At 36.4% G+C, this 19,180-nt stretch overlaps 1 protein-coding gene across 1 annotated transcript in view; it reads right to left on the bottom strand.

Annotated features, from left to right (window-relative positions):
* Positions 1 to 1,474: 1,474 nt before the first annotated feature.
* LOC110018794 overlaps positions 1,475 to 19,180 on the bottom strand; it is a 22,468-nt gene continuing 4,762 nt past the window's right edge. The window contains exons 2-6 of the mRNA XM_020716232.1: positions 13,163 to 14,575; positions 7,131 to 7,374; positions 6,980 to 7,041; positions 6,706 to 6,831; positions 1,475 to 2,932 (exon numbers count right to left, since the gene is read on the bottom strand). Coding sequence (XP_020571891.1) covers positions 1,558 to 2,932; positions 6,706 to 6,831; positions 6,980 to 7,041; positions 7,131 to 7,374; positions 13,163 to 14,568 — 3,213 coding nt within the window. The 5' untranslated portion in view covers positions 14,569 to 14,575 and the 3' untranslated portion in view covers positions 1,475 to 1,557. The remainder of the gene's footprint in view (positions 2,933 to 6,705; positions 6,832 to 6,979; positions 7,042 to 7,130; positions 7,375 to 13,162; positions 14,576 to 19,180) is intronic.

The raw sequence follows: 19,180 nt of genomic DNA, 5'->3' as shown, positions 1-19,180 counted from the left end.
TAGTAGAGAATACTATGGTACGACCAACTCAACGTAGCTTTTGTTATTTATTGATATTTTTATAGTGTGCATCTTTAGTTGTTATGTCAGAAATTAAAAGCCAAGTTTGAATTAAGTTATTCTTTTTATTTAAAAAAAAACAACATTGAGCTTTTTTTAAAAATATTTTTTTATATATTAATAAACAGCCCAAATATTTTTTAGAAATGCTCAAAAAAAAAAAAAAAACCGTTTAAGTGTTCTATAATTTTTGTTAATTTCAAAATAAAAACTACTCCAACCAACCAACAACCACAATGAAAACCACACAACTGAAGAGAAAGCAAAAACAACTAATATTTAAGATACCAAATATAATCATATTTCATATTAAAAATAAAATAAAACAAAGTGTAAGAAAATTAACAAAAAAGGCCTCTAAAACAATTATTTGTTATTTTGTTTTTCAAAAAAATTAACAAACTATAATATAATTGGTGAAAACATATGACAAAATATCATCATGCAACATGTTCTTTCAGTTTGTAGTCACAAGCAAAACTTACCAACCATTATAAGATAATGATTATTTAAAAAAAAAAAATTCATAGAATGCGACACAATACAATTGAAAAGCTACATGACGCAGCCATACAGCCTTCATCCTCAAGGCATTAAAATCTATTAGTGCTTCTTCTAGAAATAAATATGAACATAGTACACAACTAAAAATAAAGAGAGTTGGAATAAATCCACAAGCTGAAACTTCTATTTGCAGATCTCCCAGTTTATTCCTTTTTTTTTTTCCATCTATATTTTTTATAATCAATAATCAAGGCAATGTATACCAGCAAAACATAATAGGGGCATTTACATTGATACCATGCAATTCCAATGCATTTACATATCTAACAACTAAACATTCATATTTACAAGTATATAAGTCAAATCTTTAACATCACATCAAAAATATGACCATAAATATCTTTTTAAAAATGAAATGCAACTTTTCGTGTACATGTTTACGGCACCAAAGTTTGAAAAACCTACATTTCAGGTGTTAGGTATGCAAATACATAAGAATTGCATTGCGTCTATGTAAATTTCACAAAATAAATAAATAAATTTATGTTAAGAGTGCTATAGCTTTATTCTTCAGATAAATAATTCCCTTCAAAACCAAGAGAATAATTATTATAAAATACCAAATCAAAATAACACCAACAGGCAAGTAGCCAACCGCATGAAGTTGTCCCTGAAACTCAAGGTATCTCAAACAAACAAAGAGTTCAAATGGATAAGACTCTAGAACATAACACAGAATCAAAGCATTAAAAGCAAATTCGGCAATAACAACTATAATCAGGTTTCAAATCCTGCATTGGGTCGGGCATGTTGTTCAATTTAGAAAGCAATTAAGTCTCTGATATATGCCCCAACAAAATCAAGATCATTCAAAAGCAAGGTAGAATGACGCACCGATGGCATCAAGTCTTCGACTGCCTTGCAATCTTAAACCACTCAGTGTGGAAAGATCCGCTTATGTCAGTCCTCTCGTACGTGTGTGCTCCAAAGTAGTCACGCTGAGCCTTGCACCAGATTGGCAGGCAGCCTCTCCCTCCTGTAAGTGTCAAAATATGCCAAGCTCGCCGACATACCGGGAGTTGTGATGCCGGCATTAACTGCAAGACAGATAACCCGCCGCCATGCCGCCTGCCGTTCAATCATCTCCTTGGCAAAATCAGGATCGACGAGAAGATTCGCCAGATCAGGATTCCTGTCATATGCCTTCTTGATCCTATCCAAGAAGATGGCACGAATGATGCAACCGCCTTTCCAAATGCGTGCAAGCTCGCCGAGCTTGAGATTCCATCCCTTCTCGATACTTTTCGCTCTGAGCAAGTTCATTCCCTGCGCGTAGCTACAGATCTTTGAAGCATAAAGTGCTTGCCTGACATCATCAATTAGCCTCGCCTTGTCTACAGGCTGGCTGCTTAAGATGTCATCAAATCCACCAGAACTGAACACCTTGGAAGCCTCAACTCTTTCTTCCTTCAGCCCACTCAAGAATCTTGAATCCAAGGATGCCTCGATGGTCGGAGCAGCCACGGATAGATCTGCTGCTTGTTGAACCGTCCATTTACCGGTGCCTTTCATTCCAGTTTTGTCAAGGACTTTGTCGACCAGATAGCCGTGGCCCTTGTCATCTTTGATCCCAAATATGTCAGCCGTAATCTCAATCAGGAAACTAAGAAGCTCTCCTTTGTTCCATTCAGTAAAAACGTGCTGCAACTCGTCGTTCGAGAGCTTGCCGACACTCCTCAGCACATCGTAAGCTTCGGCAATGAGCTGCATGTCGCCATATTCGATCCCATTATGAATCATCTTCACAAAATTGCCTGAACCTCCTGTGCCGATGTAAGTCACACAAGGTCCACTATCCAGAACTTGAGCAGCCACCTTGAGAAGAATGTCTTCTATATTTTTGTATGCCTCAAACGAACCTCCGGGCATCAGGGATGGCCCGTGTCTAGCACCCTCTTCACCACCGGAAACTCCCATTCCTAGATAAAGGAGGCCGTGTTCTTTCATGTCTTTCTCTCTCCGTTCAGTGTTTTCATACCATTCATTGCCCCCATCAATTATACAATCCCCAGCCTCCAAGTATGTTGAAAGTGTCGCAATAGTTTGATCGACAGGTGCACCGGCCTTCACGAGCATAATGACAACTCGTGGCTTTTGAATTGAATTGATGAAGGATTGGGGTTGATGGAAGCCATAAACGGGGAGATCTCCTTCGAGCTTGGCACGTTCGATAGTCTCGTCAACCTTGGACGTAGTTCGGTTGTAGACAGAGATGGGGAAACCTTTCTCGGCAATGTTGAGAGCGAGGTTCTGGCCCATGACAGCAAGACCAGCTAGGCCAATTCTTGTGAGGGCCGCCATCTTTAACCTGTTTAGAATGTTAGGCATTATAAACTTCAAGCCTTCAAGAGAGGATTATGAGTCAGAATCTATCAAAAGAAAGATTATATCATGCATCATAGCTGATGTTTTTCTCTCTAAAATGGTTTAAATAAGGGTAGATTGCTTTTTTTTTTTAAATGCTCTCAAATAATCCCTTAATCTCTGTAACTTTGAATAATGCTAGTTGAAGGCAGCAAGGGCAGGGTATAAAAACTTTCGAAATAAGGGCACAAAAGAAGCAGAAATTTGAATTTAAGATATTTGTATTTTAAAATGTTTTTTTTTTTTTTCAAATTATCATGAAAGTTTTTTTTTATTATTTTATAAGAAAAATGATAAAAATAATTCTTATTGATAGTAATTTTAATAAAATAATAGTTTCATCATATAAAATATCAAAATTTATTTTATAGTGACGGCTTCAAATATTTTTGGATCCAAAAAGGTACTTTCGCATCAGTAATTCTAAATTCAGTAATTATATTTTTATAGTAGTTGGTATAAGATTATCAGTATCAAACTTTAAGTCCAATGTATGCATTACTAATTTTCAAATTTTCTAAAAAATAATTTATTTTGATAAAATAACTTCTACTCGACTTTGATCCGATTAGGTTGCAATTTCATGTGCCAGGCATCATAGAGAGCTTGGTGCCGATCAAGTAGAATCTAGGCGCTTAAATGCATAAATAACTTTTTTCATAGATTAGTAGAAAAAAATGATAAGCACGTCTTGACAGAATTTCTCATCAAGAAGATATAATTTTGCATTATGTATCTTTTATTAAAATTTAGAAACAAAAGCTATCTAGCAACTAAATAAAAATAAACATTCTAACATGTAAAATTTGTAGTATAGTATCTTGTAATTATATATATAAGATATTCATTATGAAAAAAACACATCTAATGCCTAAATGTAAAGCCAAATATGCAAGCCATATAAATAAAAATAGTATAATTATGATACAAAACCTGCAATTTAAAAAAATCCTTGAAAAAATTAAAGGCATGAAAATGGCAAACGGTGAAAGGCTCGAAAAGATCTTGCGTGCATATTAATAAATAATAAAGTAAAGCTTTTGGTATCTTCGAGTTTCAACTCTCCAACGAGAGAAATTGAACATAATAAGTATAGAGAAAGAGAAGAAAAATCACATGTAATGTGAAAAAAAAGGCTTCTCTTCTCTTTCCTTTTCTACAAGTTTTCCTCAATGAGCTTTCATCCTATTTTGATATATGGTTTGTCCCAGTCAGCCCCTTCCGCCCCTGTATAGATGAGTCCATTTGTACCACTTTATGTAATGAAATGAGATTTTTGCAAGAAAGTATTATGTGCTTACTTTCCAAAATTGGAAGATCTCTTTTATGTGTAATTATTGGTATGTGTGGGGTGGTCCTCCTTATGCTTTGGGGATCAACTTCATCTTTTCGCTTCAATTTATTAGTACTCTTATAATTCATCTTTTCGCTTGAAGGCCTCTCACAAAACCCTTATTTTTTCTACAATCGTGTTAGATTGCTAGGTAAGGTCATTGCTGTGATCCAATATTTCTTCTTCTTCTGTGTAGAGTAACAAATGAGCTTATTCAGAGACCATTTACTCTTTTGGTAGGCTTATCTGACTAAATTAATTGAACTGTGCAGAAAGAGATATCAAAACTAAATGTACAAGCAAATGATACGATAGTTCTAATTTTAATATCTTTAATTTTGAAACAATATGAGATCATAGTGCTCATGTGATTTGAGCAATCGCACTTCTCAAGGTCATGTTTATCCTCGATGAAACTTTTATCTGTAACGTCAACAGGTCATTCAATCCTTAGTGCAAGGCCAATGTTCATACAACCAAGAATGATCATAACATTATCATTCCATTTAGCACAACTATGTAATTGACAGTAGCATATATAGCAGATATAATAAGGGCCGATAGTGACAACCACATGCACGCGAAGGATAGTAACATTATTTGACTCGCTCAATCCTTACACTGACTCACTCGCTCACGCTCCAATGCACGATCTTCCTTCTGCACAAGTTAATCCTCCACTCTGTTTTCCTGCACTAGCACACTCACTCGATTCATCTTCGTTCCACATATCGCCCCATCTAAATAGCACAAAATCAAACCCCTTGCTCGCTTCGACTTCTACTGTGACTCCTCACTTCAACTCCCGATTCCCATTGCTTGCCTCCCTTCTTTGTCTCTCTAATAATATGAACCGGCACTAATCGGTTCCTATTTTTTGAGGTATTGCTTAAATCAGTACGAAAATTAAGTATTTAAAGTGTAAAAACTATTTTTCATTTACTCAAAAAATAAATAAAAAAATACAACTAAATTTTGAAGATAAGAACAATGAAAAGACCACAATTTGGCACAAACCAAGGCGTACATTCTACAATGGCTAGAATCAAACAAAATTGTGCAAAGAGAAAAAAGTAAAATGTCATACAACTATTCAACAAAAGTTTTAATTTTATTTGACAAACGTGAAGGAAATTTGGAACAAAGCAAATACTCGAGCACATCTCATTCAGCAATAAAATTATGGGCATATTCTACCAATTTCAAGTAATGTGAGTCAAGTATCTTATTTTTCTTTTTATGAGGAACCAAACTGGCCCTTCATATAAATTTAAGATACAGGTTTTGTTTTTTTAAATTTTAATTTGTACAGAGCCAAAGTACTTAAAAAAGAAGAAAAATAAAGTAAGAATATTCCTTGTCATATTCGATCAAGGTGAATTATATAGTTAATAAATTTATTTTAAAATGAATACAATATCAATTTTGAAAATAAATTTATGTTTCACAGAAAAAACAAACATAAGCATACGGGAGAACACTACATACTATAGTCATTGAAACATTAACATGTGAAATACAAATTTAGATTAATTTGCTTCAATTTCAATCATCTCAAAAACAAAAACAAAAAATAATAATAATAAAATAAAATAAAAAACTAATTAACATAAAATTGATCAATTTATTATTATTTTTTCTGTAAGTTGAGTTTCCATTAAAGCTAAGTCAAAACTTATTGCTAAAACGTCCTTCGAATTTGGATCTCGTTGGAGATAAAAGTCACTACCAACTCCTCCACAAGCCTGCACAAATTTATCATATTTAAAATTATATTAGAATGTCTTCTTTTTTATGGAAGTTGAGCCTTAATGACAACTATGTTAGAAATTAAAGGTTAAAGTATGATATGAACCCCTGGTCAAAGAAAACTCTCTACCAACTCCCAACAAACAAATCATACATTTCTATAAGCCATTTCCTTAATGTTCATCGTATTCCTGGAAGCCATGATCTTCAAGGCATAAACAAAGCATCACCTTTTCCTAAATTGAGGAAACTGTAAATACCATAAAAAAATTAATGCTCACATGAATCTTGCACATTTTCTCCCTTCACATGAACGTTTCCATAATCCAATCCATAGGCTTTTGATTTCAAGGACTCATCTCATGGCAAAACTGCACTACACTTCCAAGCCATGTGAAAAAAAAATGCTGGTGAAACAAAAGAAGGTTAGTACCATAATGACTCATGAACAGACCATTCAACTTTTCAATTCATGTTGCAAGATAAAAAGCTAGCCATCTAATGCCCAAATGAAAGCCCTGGTTCACCCACATCCCAAAATCCGAAAAAACACAAAGACTATAAAAGGAATAAAAAAAAGCAATAAAATATATAAATTGTGAAAGAAATGGCAGGAAAGGGGAAAATGAGCTCACTTCGTCGAGGATTCAGAGGTTGGAGTGGCCATAAAACAGCAAAATGTTAATTTTTTCTTGGGGAGAGACAATAGCGGAGGCTTTCGAGTTTGTATAACCAGAGGAGAAAATCGTAAAGCCATGCTTCTTCACTCGGGTTTCCTCGAATCGCAGCTAGGGTTTCCTAGGTGATTCAGAAGATGAAGTTGTTAAGCCACCCTTCCTGAGTTTGGCAACGCTGCCTCGTTTGAGAGGACTTCCCGCTCCTTTGTGGTGTGGTGGTAGCGGAGAAAACGGAGGCGCATCATTTCGCCGAGCATTTACTCCAAACTTTTCTTCCACCGCTACGGGGCAATTCTGGCCAATTTCGAAACGTGAAAATGCCCAAGTTAAAGGGCTGTTTGGTAGCCGGTTTTAAGCAGAATTTAAACTAAATCCTGCCAAACCGCAAAAAATGCCTCCGTAAAACCAGAGCTCGCGTAAATCCCAAAATGACGCCGACTCACGAAAAATCCGGGACGCGCGAAAAGGAAGAATGGCGCAAACAAGCTTAACTTCCTCAATGGTTTCTGGTAGGAGCGGAGCCGAAGGATGAGAAAGATGGGAGTTTCGGTGGACTTTGCAAACCTTGTTTCTATAAGAACGATCCCGTCGTTGTCTTCCCAGCTAGCTCTAATGGCAACTGTATCGCTAAGATTCGTTAACGAAGGCTATGGTTTTGGGCGAAACCTGGAGAGGAGTGACAAAAGCGAGGGTTTTGGACAGAGACGGGAACTTTGCCCGAAAATGAGGGAAGAGAATGGAAGCGAAGGTTTCGGCAGGGAGGAGAAATGGGTGTGGTTTTAATTTATTTTTATTGAAGTTAATTTTATTAATTTTGATTAAAAATTAATAATTGAATAATTTTAAATTAATAGACTTTGCCCGAAAATGAGGGAAGAGAATGGAAGCGAGGGTTTCGGCAGGGAGGAGACAAATGGGGGTGTGGTTTTAATTTATTATTATTGAAGTTAATTTTATTAATTTAATATATTAAAAACTAATAATTGAATAATTTTAAATTAATAGTTAATAAATAATTAGTTTTACATAAAAAAATGTATTGATTAGTAATTTATATAGCTAATTATTATTTAATAGACACTTTATTTTTTTCGATGCTAATTTGTATTTTTTATTTAATCTTTATTTTTGGATGTTTTTTTTAAATTTGAGGATTTTTTGGGGGAACTTCTTCTTTCAAAAAAAAAAAAAAACTCACTTATAAATAGTTAATATTATCATTTGAATTTAAAAAATTTTGTGTTTTTGAGCACTATTAGTTCTAACTATTTTAATATAAATTACTATAATAGCCTAAATAATTTTAAATTATAATCATCCTTTTTAACATTGATAAAAGTATTTACAAAATTTTATATGGCTCTTATTCGGCAACACTTTATGCGATTCGTGGCCTCAATTCGGACAATATCCAACTTCGAAGTAGAATAATTTAACAACTAGGTTATGAAAAAATATTAAATATCCTAAAAATGACAAATCAACATGAGCATCAATCGCTTAAGCTCCATTGGAAACTCCACATAGAAACGCAGATCTATTTCAAGTGGGAAAAAAACAAAAGGTATCATTGGGAAGAAAAGAGCTTTTAGTGTAATTAATGTAGCCAAAGAGAAGAAAAAATGTCACTCATATTTACTGCACTCTAAAAATCTTCTCAAATATAAATTATTGCATACGGACATGCGGTGTCCGATCTACATCGCAGATCACAGTGATATACGCTGATGATGTATTTTGGTGGGTCCCACTTTAAATTTTTTTATTATTTTTATTTTTAAAAATTTGATTGTATCCGTAGATCACTGTGATCTACGGTGTAGATAGGGCACCACATGCATCTCTGCATGGGGTGTCCTTGTGCAATAATTTTTCTCTCAAACGAGGCTTCATTCCCAGTGAAGTTCTTTCAAAAGTCACGTGGCAGAACGAAACGGGTATCATCGTTCTGTTCTAACGCAATAAAAAATCTCTTTTTGAGACATTCGGATATGCTCTTTTACTGAAATATAAATTTACGTGTCGGCATTCATGATTGCACGATTGTGTTCTCAAACAAAGCATGAGTCGCTCTCTAATTTTGTTGCTATGATTCCCCTGCTTCCACTGTTACCTTTTTTTTTCTTTTTTTTTTTTTTTTTTTGTTGGCTCCTTTGACATATCTACACCTGAACATCAATGAGTTGCTTGTTCCAGTTTAAATGATTCTAATGGTGCAATAATTGAATTGCTTCTTACTAAAATATGTCATTCGTGGGTCTGGGTGTGCTTCAATAATTTTAATTATTTGATGAAAATCCTTTTTGTTGGCTTCCCCAATTCTTATGCTTTAACTTAATACAAAGAAAATTACTTTTATCAGACACAGGGTTGCTTTTGATTTTTCATGCGCTTCCATACATATAAATACACCATGGAACTCGAATGCATGTTTCTACCATATGTACAGATGTGTACAGATGTTTTGACATTTATGTGTTGTGATGCACAGTTGTTACAAGACAAAGTTTCTGTTTGTATATTTTTTTCTTCAGGTTTGGGGGAATGATGAGTTTGTTGAATCAATTAAAATTCAGAAGGGTGCAATGTCTGCACTGCATTCAATGAGGAGAAAAGTGTTCTATAGGAGGCCAAAAGAAGAGGGAATCCAGAAGAATAAAGTTATAAACCATACTTGCTTTGCAGAATCAGATCATTGATTTGAGTTTAATTTCTTATTTTTGTTATGCTTTCAAATTTTTTAAATGATCAAGAAGGTCATATATTTAAGTTGTGATTTTTTTTATAGACCTGTTATCAAAGAAACGTATCAAATGTGAATATGATATTTCATGCTTTGTTTCACATGCTCATGCATAAGTTTGGTGATTCTTTAGCAACGAGCAAAGTATGCTTCGGCCGAGATCGAGTGAGCTTAAATTTGAGCATGATGAGAGAGCTGCGGCCCTGGAGCTTTCTTCAGGCTTCAGTTTCTCAAAGCTTAATTCTGCAAAGAGAAGAAGACAATCAACCCAGAAACTCTTTCCTATTGCAAGCAGAGAGAAGATCACTCCATAAAGCAACTGTTCTTCCTCTTCTTCCCATCAGCTCAAATATTTTTTAAATGAGTTCAATCTTGTTGCATTTTCCATACAGATTAATCAAACTGTTATGTATGAACACATCATCATTAAATCTGATGCGTGTCAGAAAATTCACGACAGTAGAGTAATGAATTATTGTCTTAGCGTTGCACGAGAATTCAGCACACATAGATAAAAGAAAAGAGGTAAGCATGATGAGACACCTTGATTTTTTACGTGGAAAAACCTTAAAAGGGGAAAAAACCACGAGGTCTAGTCCAGTTGAAATAATCCACTATGAATGATGAGTACACAGATTCATTCTTCACCTAAATTATGGAAGATATAATTACAATGTTGCATAATTATAATCTGACTGCAGTTCTTAGTGACAAGTTGCAAGGGTTATTATTGATTGTTGTGGAGGTAGTAGTCCGTTGTGAGTGTGGTAGATAGTTGCTCCAAAAGCGTTGATTGGTCATAGAAGTCCTAGTAAGTAGTTGCGGGAACAGTGAATCACGTAGACTGTAGTTGGCAGGTATTGATAACATTCGTAGGCCGCGGGGCTCAGAGTCGAGAACTGCATGAGTTGTGACCACGTTAGTCGTTGAGACGAATGTTGTTGACGTCCGTAGGTCGCTGGGGCTAGATTCAGGAGTAGTATGAGCTGATGACCACGTAGGTTGTTGAGACGAGTATTGATGACGTTTGTAGGTCGTTGGGCCAGTATGAGCTGATGACCGTGTAGGTCGTTGTTGGCATATGAACCGTAGTGGTGAGCAGTGGTGACGTCCACCGTTAGGCCGGAGTCGGGAGCTGCATGAGCATATGATCATGTAGGTCGTTGGGGCGAATATTGATGAAGTCCGTAGACTGCTAGGGTTGGATTTAGGAACTGTATGAGTTGATGACCATGTGCGTCGTTGTTGGCATTTAGACTGTAGTGGTGAGCTCATGTCCCACATACGGGAGAGGATTGCTAGAGTTTCCAAGTTACGACGTTGACTGAAGATGTCTGGTCGACGGTGGTTGACGACGATCGGCGGAGATCGATGACAGTCGGTAATGGTCGATGGCGTTCGGCGGTGTTCGACGACAGTTGGCGGTGGTCCCAAGGCTTCCGCCCTCCTCTCCCGTGCGAGGGGTAGGGGTCTATTCATAATGTTTTGAATGTCAGTATTGCAGGAATATGAAACATTTTGATCGGACGATCTGAAGAGCTTCCCTCAATCATATGTCGTTTAATGGACATTTAAGTGTCTTAACGATGTCAAAATTGAGCAATCTTGGGCTCGTTAGATTCGTCTTATCGAGACACTCGATTCGAGTATAGACTTACTAGCGTCGGCATTAGTTCTTCCTCCCAAATGTGTTCGGAAATCCTCTAAGAGTGATTTAATGACTTGATATATGTCTGATTTGACTCTGATTGGACTAAATTTGATATTATTAGGCTCGTCTCATCGAGTCGGTCAGTTTGACAATAAGTTTGATGAAATCGGAGCTTCGCATGACACTTCATTGAAAGTTTGAATGTTTCTTTCTCAAAAAAATATCTCGAGATTCGTGTCATGTCTCGAGATTCATGTCGGGTGATGAAAATTTGTTGGTGGCGTATCAAAATCCAAGCGTGATTACATGACCATGCAGCTGAATTCCTCAACTGATGTCAGAGAGTAAAGCAGATGCCTTGAGAACAAATGTAAAAGTATAGTTATGTGGATTGATGGATTTTTCTATCCTCTCTTTATACAGTTGTAATGTTGTGTGGTTGATTGTGTTTGATTTTATCTCCGATCAGGATGTTAAAGACAATCATGCAGGTTCAATCGAGCTCCACTTTTCTTGATCCAATGCGGAGAGAATTAGCTTCCAATAAAAGTGGAGGGGGACCCACCTTTTTTGCCTCGCATTTGCTTGATGATATTAGATTTGGTGATAGTGAATAAAAAAGATTGTGTGGGCCCCAATAATTGCCACATCACCATTTCTTCCCGTGTTTGTAAAGATTACTACGGTTCGTCCAACTCACAGAAAATTGTTACTTCCGGCGAACTGCATGTGTGATAATCCGGCCATTTCACCATGCACTTCTCATGGTTGGAACATCGCCAGTGTCTAGACATGCGGACACCGAACGAAATAATTCCTCCCAGCTCGCTTACATTTTACGTGTTGATATTTGTACAGTGCATCTCTAGTAGTTTAATGCACGTTATACAAGAAATTAAAAGGTATCTTTGAAACATGTCTTGTTTTTGATTGAGCTGTGTTATTATTATTATTATTTTAAACAACCCTAATAATTTTAAAAAATGTTCAAAATAACTTTTCAAGTGTTTCATATTATTTTTGCTATTTTCAAAATGAAATCTACAACTAATCAATTATCATCATGAACACCCCCATCACCAAACCAGCTGTCACAACCCAACTCACCATTGTTTACTAAAACAAGTGTTTCCGACAAGGTAAAAAATAACTCACATATAAGATAACAAATATATTTTTATTTCATATTAAAAAATAATTAAAATATAACAAAGTGAAAAAATAATAATAATAACCCAAACAGCCACAAAAAGCATTATTTGTTATTTTGCTTTTCAAAACAATAAGATGCTATAATATAATTGGTCGAAATATACGTCAAAAATATCATCTTGCAACACCTTCTATTACTTGAAAAATTATTCCATACGGACAGACATGCATGCGGTGTCTGATCCTGACCGTAAATCAGGTGATCTACGGTCAGGATGTATTTTGATGGGCCCCACCTAAAATTTTTTAAGAAAAAAACTGAAATATATCCTGACGGTTAGGATCGGACACCGCATGCAGGGAGATGCATGCGCTCCGTATGCAATAATCTTTCCTATTACTTCGTAGTCACATGCAATGCTTTACGAACCATAATTAAATAATGAATTTTCTTTTCAAATTTTTTTTCAAAGAATCGACACTAAAAAATTTGAAAACTCCATACCAATGTTTTATCAGCCCAAAAAAATAATAACAATAAATTACCGATAAGAGCGCTACAGCATTATTCTTCAGATTGCATTTCCCTTCAACTACGAAAGAAAAATTATTAGGAAAAACAAAATCAAAAGAACACCAACCGCACGAAGTTTAAATCCATGAACTCTTAAACATAACACAGAGTCAAAGCACAAAAAAGCAAAATTCAACAAAAACAATAAGTATAATCAGGTTTCAAATCCTGCATTGGGGCGGGTATGTTATTCAATTTAGAAAGCAAATAAGTCTCTGATATATGCCCCAACGAAACCATAATCATTCAAAAGCGTGGTAGAATGACGCACCGATGGCATCAAATCTTCGACTGCCTCGCAATCTTAAACCACTCGGTGTGGGCTCCAAAGTAGTCACTCTGAGCTTGCACCAGATTGGCAGGCAGCCTCTCCCTCCTGTAAGTGTCAAAATATGCCAAGCTCGCCGACATACCGGGAGTTGTGATGCCGGCATTAACTGCAAGACAGATAACCCGCCGCCATGCCGCCTGCCGTTCAATCATCTCCTTGGCAAAATCAGGATCGACGAGAAGATTCGCCAGATCAGGATTCCTGTCATATGCCTTCTTGATCCTATCCAAGAAGATGGCACGAATGATGCAACCGCCTTTCCAAATGCGTGCAAGCTCGCCGAGCTTGAGATTCCATCCCTTCTCGATACTTTTCGCTCTGAGCAAGTTCATTCCCTGCGCGTAGCTACAGATCTTTGAAGCATAAAGTGCTTGCCTGACATCATCAATTAGCCTCGCCTTGTCTACAGCCTGGCTGCTTAAGATGTCATCAAAACCACCAGATTTGAACACCTTGGAAGCCTCAACTCTTTCTTCCTTCAGCCCACTCAAGAACCTTGAATCCAAGGATGCCTCGATGGTCGGAGCAGCCACGGATAGATCTGCTGCTTGTTGAACCGTCCATTTACCGGTGCCCTTCATTCCAGTTTTGTCGAGGACTTTGTCGACCAAGTATCCGTCGTCCTTGTCATCTTTGATTCCAAAAATGTCAGCCGTGATCTCGATCAGGAAGCTAAGAAGCTCTCCTTTGTTCCATTCAGTGAAAACGTGCTGCAACTCGTCATTTGAGAGCTTGCCGACAGACTTGAGCACATCGTAAGCTTCGGCAATGAGCTGCATGTCACCATATTCGATCCCATTATGAATCATCTTCACAAAATTGCCTGAGCCTCCCGTGCCAATGTAAGTCACACAAGGTCCGCTATCCGGAACTTGAGCGGCCACCTTGAGAAGTATGTCTTCTATATTTTTGTACGCCTCAAACGAACCTCCAGGCATCAAGGATGGCCCGTGTCGAGCACCCTCTTCTCCGCCAGAAACTCCCATTCCTAGATAAAGGAGGCCACGCTCATTCATGGCTTTCTCTCTCCGTTCTGTGTTTTCATACCATTCGTTGCCCCCGTCTATTATACAATCGCCAGCCTCCAAGTATGTGGAAAGCGTTGCAATGGTTTGATCTACGGGTGCACCGGCTTTCACGAGCATAATGACAACTCGTGGCTTTTGAATTGAATTGATGAAGGATTGGGGATGATGGAAGCCATAAACAGGGAGATTTCCTTCCAGCTTGGCACGTTCGATAGTCTCGTCAACCTTGGAGGTAGTTCGGTTGTAGACGGAGATGGGGAAACCTTTCTCGGCAATGTTGAGAGCGAGGTTCTGGCCCATGACAGCAAGACCAGCTAGACCAATCCTTGTGAGGGCCGCCATCTTCAACCTGTTTTGAATCAAGAGAGGATGACGACTCAGAATCAATGAAAAGAGAGATTACATAATGAATTCTATCTGATGTTTTTCTCTTTAAAATGATTTAAACAAGGGTGGATGGCTTTAAAAATATGCATAAATTAAATATTTAAGATGAGATAACTATTTGAATGGTAGCATTATGAGAGAAACTTGAATGAATAAGGTAACGTTGAAGCAATACAGAAAAAGAGTTCTTAAAAAAACAGTTATTAAAAATTAAATTTGAGGATAGTGTAACATTTTGGAATAGATTTTCTTTAAAAATACTTGGAAAATAAAAGAATTGGTTATGGCCATTAGAACTATTAAGTGAAACCTTTATTTATTCTACAATCGTATTAAACTTATGATTGCTAGCCAAGTTATTGTTCGCTTTGTTCACATTCAGCCAAGAAGTACAATCTTATGCTTTGAAAGACATTGTGCGAGTTCTTGGCATTTGCTTAATAGTTCATAACTTAAAACTTTCCTTCCTCTTAAAATTTTCCCATAATTTGTAGCAATCAATTTAAAATGTATACTTATATTAATCTATTGCTTAACAGTAATTGTGAATTCTTTTCATTTATCAATGACAAACAGTTCTAATTCAATCCATCCTACATTAAGGAGAAACAATAAATTTCTTCCCAAACGATCAACAATAGAGAAACTGGGTATGTTAAGAAAAAAAGTGAACAAATCAAACGAAAGAAATTATACTCATCCGATTTCCATTAATGTCAAAAAAGAATTCACATACATAACACCCACTTCTAGTGTATGTACATATCTAACACCTAAACTTTGATTACTGCATTTTCACAACCCAAAATCACATAAAAATAAAAGCTTTCTTAACTTTTAAAAGTAAGATACACCTTTTCATGCATAGGTAACATGGAGTATATGTAAGATTGAAATTTAGGTGTTAGATATATGTAAATACACAATAATTGAGTGATATGAATGTAAATCTTCCAAAACATAAAACCAATTCAAATGTGTCCCCTATTTATCTTTCGCAAGCCTTATTGTAACCGCCCAGTCAACCCATGCCCATGTTGGGTAGGCCGTGTTAAGGATATGAACATTGAGAACTCTTGGAAGCTACTCTCTCTTATATTAGTAAAAAAAATAAAGAAACTTTAGGGTGCTTAAAGATGTTGATAGAAAATGAGGACTAAGAGAGGAACAAGATTGTCACAATCATTTACTTTTAGTTTATAATATGTTATATGAAATTGCAGAGCATACAACTGTATAAATTCTAAGAAAACCAAAATGCTACGTTAATGACTTAGATAACAAAAAAAAAAAAAAACCCTACAAATGCGCGACTGTACTTTAAAGCCATTTCACAACATCCGAACCAACTGGATTTATAAACATATTGTCATTTATAACAAGGTTATATCAAAAAGCATTAAACATATATAGTTTTACATTGGTTGTGGTTGTGGTTGTGCTTATGATAAACATTTAAAATTTCATCCCTGGCTATAATGACACAAGTAGACTAAATAAGATTGACTTAGAAATAAATGAGATAAGTAAAAGAATAAAAAATAAAAGGGCTTAAATCAGTGGAACAAAGAGTATGCCTTGTTTATTCATGTTGCTTCAAAGAGAAGGACATCATTTCCTAAAACGTGTTTATAAAAACTGCTCACTTCAATAAGATTAAAGTTTGTGAGGTGAAGAAGAAAATTCTAACTAAAAAACAAAACAAAACAGAAAACCAGAAGCCTAATCAAATGAGGCCTGAATGCTAATATGAAATTTAGGAGGTGGGGAAGAATAACATGATCAATAATAAAGAAAAAAAATCCATTGGCATTCTTAAGTTGAGCCATCCACTAGCTGAAGTAATAATCGTTCCGTTGTTAACTAAATACGAAGAAAAAAAAAATATGAGGAGTAAATGCATAAATACTCTAATTATTTTCCATCCAAGTAGTTTGGGAAAAGAAAAGATTGAAGTATGACAACAACAACAAGAGATCTTTATCCCACTAAGTGGGTCGGCTACATGAATCCTTTTTCTCCATTGTGTCCTATTAAGTGTCATATTTTAATTTAGTCCCAATAAATTAAGACCATTTTTTATACCACATGCCCAAAGACTTTTTAGGTCTACCTCTACCTTTTTTTTAACATAAGTTAAATCTAAAGCATCTAATCTCCTAACCGGAACATCAGGTGATCGATGTTTAATGCGACCAAACCATTTAAGACAACTCTCTTTAATCTTATCTGCCACTGGAGCAATACCAACCCTTTCACGGATACATTCATTCAGCATAAAATAAACGATTGAGGTAAACAATTAAATTGATAAGATTTACTGGTGAACAAGAATAACAATGATTAATTAAAAAAATTCATTGCATTTTTAAGTTGAGACATCCACTAAATGAAGTGTTAAAAGTTATATTATGAAATAATTTATTCCTGTGAAAAGTTATGAGAAATAAATTATTTTCTTAGATTAAGAGTAATTTACTTTTCTAATTTATCTTTAGTTCTTTGGATTAAGAATTATTTCTTTTCTTATTTTAGATTTTTATGTTTTATGTTATTTTCTTTATCTCCTAATAATTAATATGAATTGACTATTGGAGATATTAGGTGATATATCTTTTCTTTCATATTATTTCATGTTTATTATATTTCCTATTATAAAATTTGTGTAAGGGTTATTCATACCCCATCTCATATCAATAAAAACCCCATTAAATTTCACATTTTTTTTTGAATCATAGTATGAGAGCTAGGTCCCCTACACTAGCCACGGTCCTCCCTCAAGAGTCGTTGAACTCCCTTCCTCCTATTCACTCTGCAAAAAGGGAGGGACGTTTTTCTCTTCCCGATCTTACGATCCTAATTATTGTCCTTTTTGATTATTTCTCCTGGGTTTTTAAATTCTCTCCAATCGAGATCAAAACGCGTGGTTCGTCATCTCGTTGTTATCATCATCAATATCCGGGGCATGGTTGATGAGGGAAGTAGGAAATAGAGCTGGTGATATGGATTTGAATTTGCAAAGAGGTCTTTCTCGTTCTTCTCGTCCCATAATCTTGACCCTGACTCCAATCTCGCTCTCAGCTAGTTGCCAATTTCGATTTCATCTTATTCAAAAGAAAGCTGCACTCTTTAAGCTATGTCTGGTGTCGCCATGGAGACGTTAGCTTCTAATGTTCCCAACTCCCCTTCTCATGTTGCGACTGAAGGGGATGCGTTACTTGCTGGTTTCAGGGCGCCAACTGATATGAATTTGATACATGATTTTTACCGATTAAGCAAGAGCTTGGTGAAATGAAAGAAAGGAATGGAGTTTCCACTCCCATATGTGACGAGGGATCTCCTGTTAACCTTGTTGATGTTGTTTATCCAGAGAATTGGAGGCAGCACCACCGGAGGTGATGGTTCATCTTCATAGCAGGAATTACTCCGGCTTCCTGGTTTACAGCAGTCTGACTTCTCTGATTTCCTGCAGTTGTCCATATTTTCATCAGCCCAACATACTAATTTTCAGAAATCTGATTTCCCTAATTTTTTGCAAATCCTTATCGTTGGAGGTGCAGCTGCCCCACCACCTTCCCACTATTTTTTTTGCGTCTGTTCGACTTCCTGGTTTCCAGCAGTCTGATTTCACAGATTTACTGTATTTATCCATATTTCCAGCAGTCTGACTTCCCTCATTTTTTGCAACCTTACAGCAGCAATCCTCTCTTACCACTGCTCTGCATCCCAGCTGATGTTAGGCTTCTCTAAAGTGATCCCCTCAAGATTGACCAGTCTACTCTCACTAGCAAATCTCTTCCGTAACTAAGAACCATGGCAATGAGGTCTTCTCTGGTTTTACCAGCAAATAGAGCTGGAGGCAAGGCAGTTGTCATTTCCACTGGCGTCCATACATTCTTTGGTAAGGCTGCCCACCTTATTAATTGCACCAACCAAGTTGGCCACTTCCAACAAGTTCTCACCATCATTGAGAACTTCTGCAATTGCTCCATCGCCATTGGCATGCTTATAGAGATTATAGTCATGCATCCTATCTAGCATGACAAGTACAGGAATGGGATTGACAACCTGCTCGTCCTCCTGATTGCAGGCATCCCAATCGCCATGCCCACTGCCTTGTCAGTCAATGTGGTTATTGGATTTCATCGGTTATCACAGCAAGGTGCAATTACAGAAAGGATTACTGTCATGGTTTGGATGCTTGTAGATCTTGAAAAGGTCATTGGCACCATTCCAGGAAAGGTGCTCCTGAGCAGATACATAGCATATCCAATGCCAGGGAGGATGTCCTAAGGTTCATAAATTTGTTAAACATGGACTTCGATCTCTTGTTGCTGCTATCCCGGATGTTTCTCCCCCAGAATCTTTCCTGCATTAGGTCCTTCTCCGGAGTTTTTACCTACAGGAGACCCTCCTCTAGAATCTATCTTGCAGCAGACCCTCCTCCAAAGCTTTTTTCCTACATCAGACAATACTTATGGAGCTTTTTCCTGCAACAGGTCTGCCACCATAGCTTTTACTTTTTTTTCTACAGATCATATTCTGCAGCTTTTTCTGAAAATTGTCT

This window comes from Phalaenopsis equestris, unplaced genomic scaffold (assembly GCF_001263595.1).
Source record: "Phalaenopsis equestris unplaced genomic scaffold, ASM126359v1 Scaffold000036, whole genome shotgun sequence".
In the NCBI taxonomy this organism is placed as follows: domain Eukaryota; kingdom Viridiplantae; phylum Streptophyta; class Magnoliopsida; order Asparagales; family Orchidaceae; genus Phalaenopsis; species Phalaenopsis equestris.
Note: the sequence above shows the minus strand (reverse complement) of the source record. Positions and strands in the feature narration are given on the sequence as shown.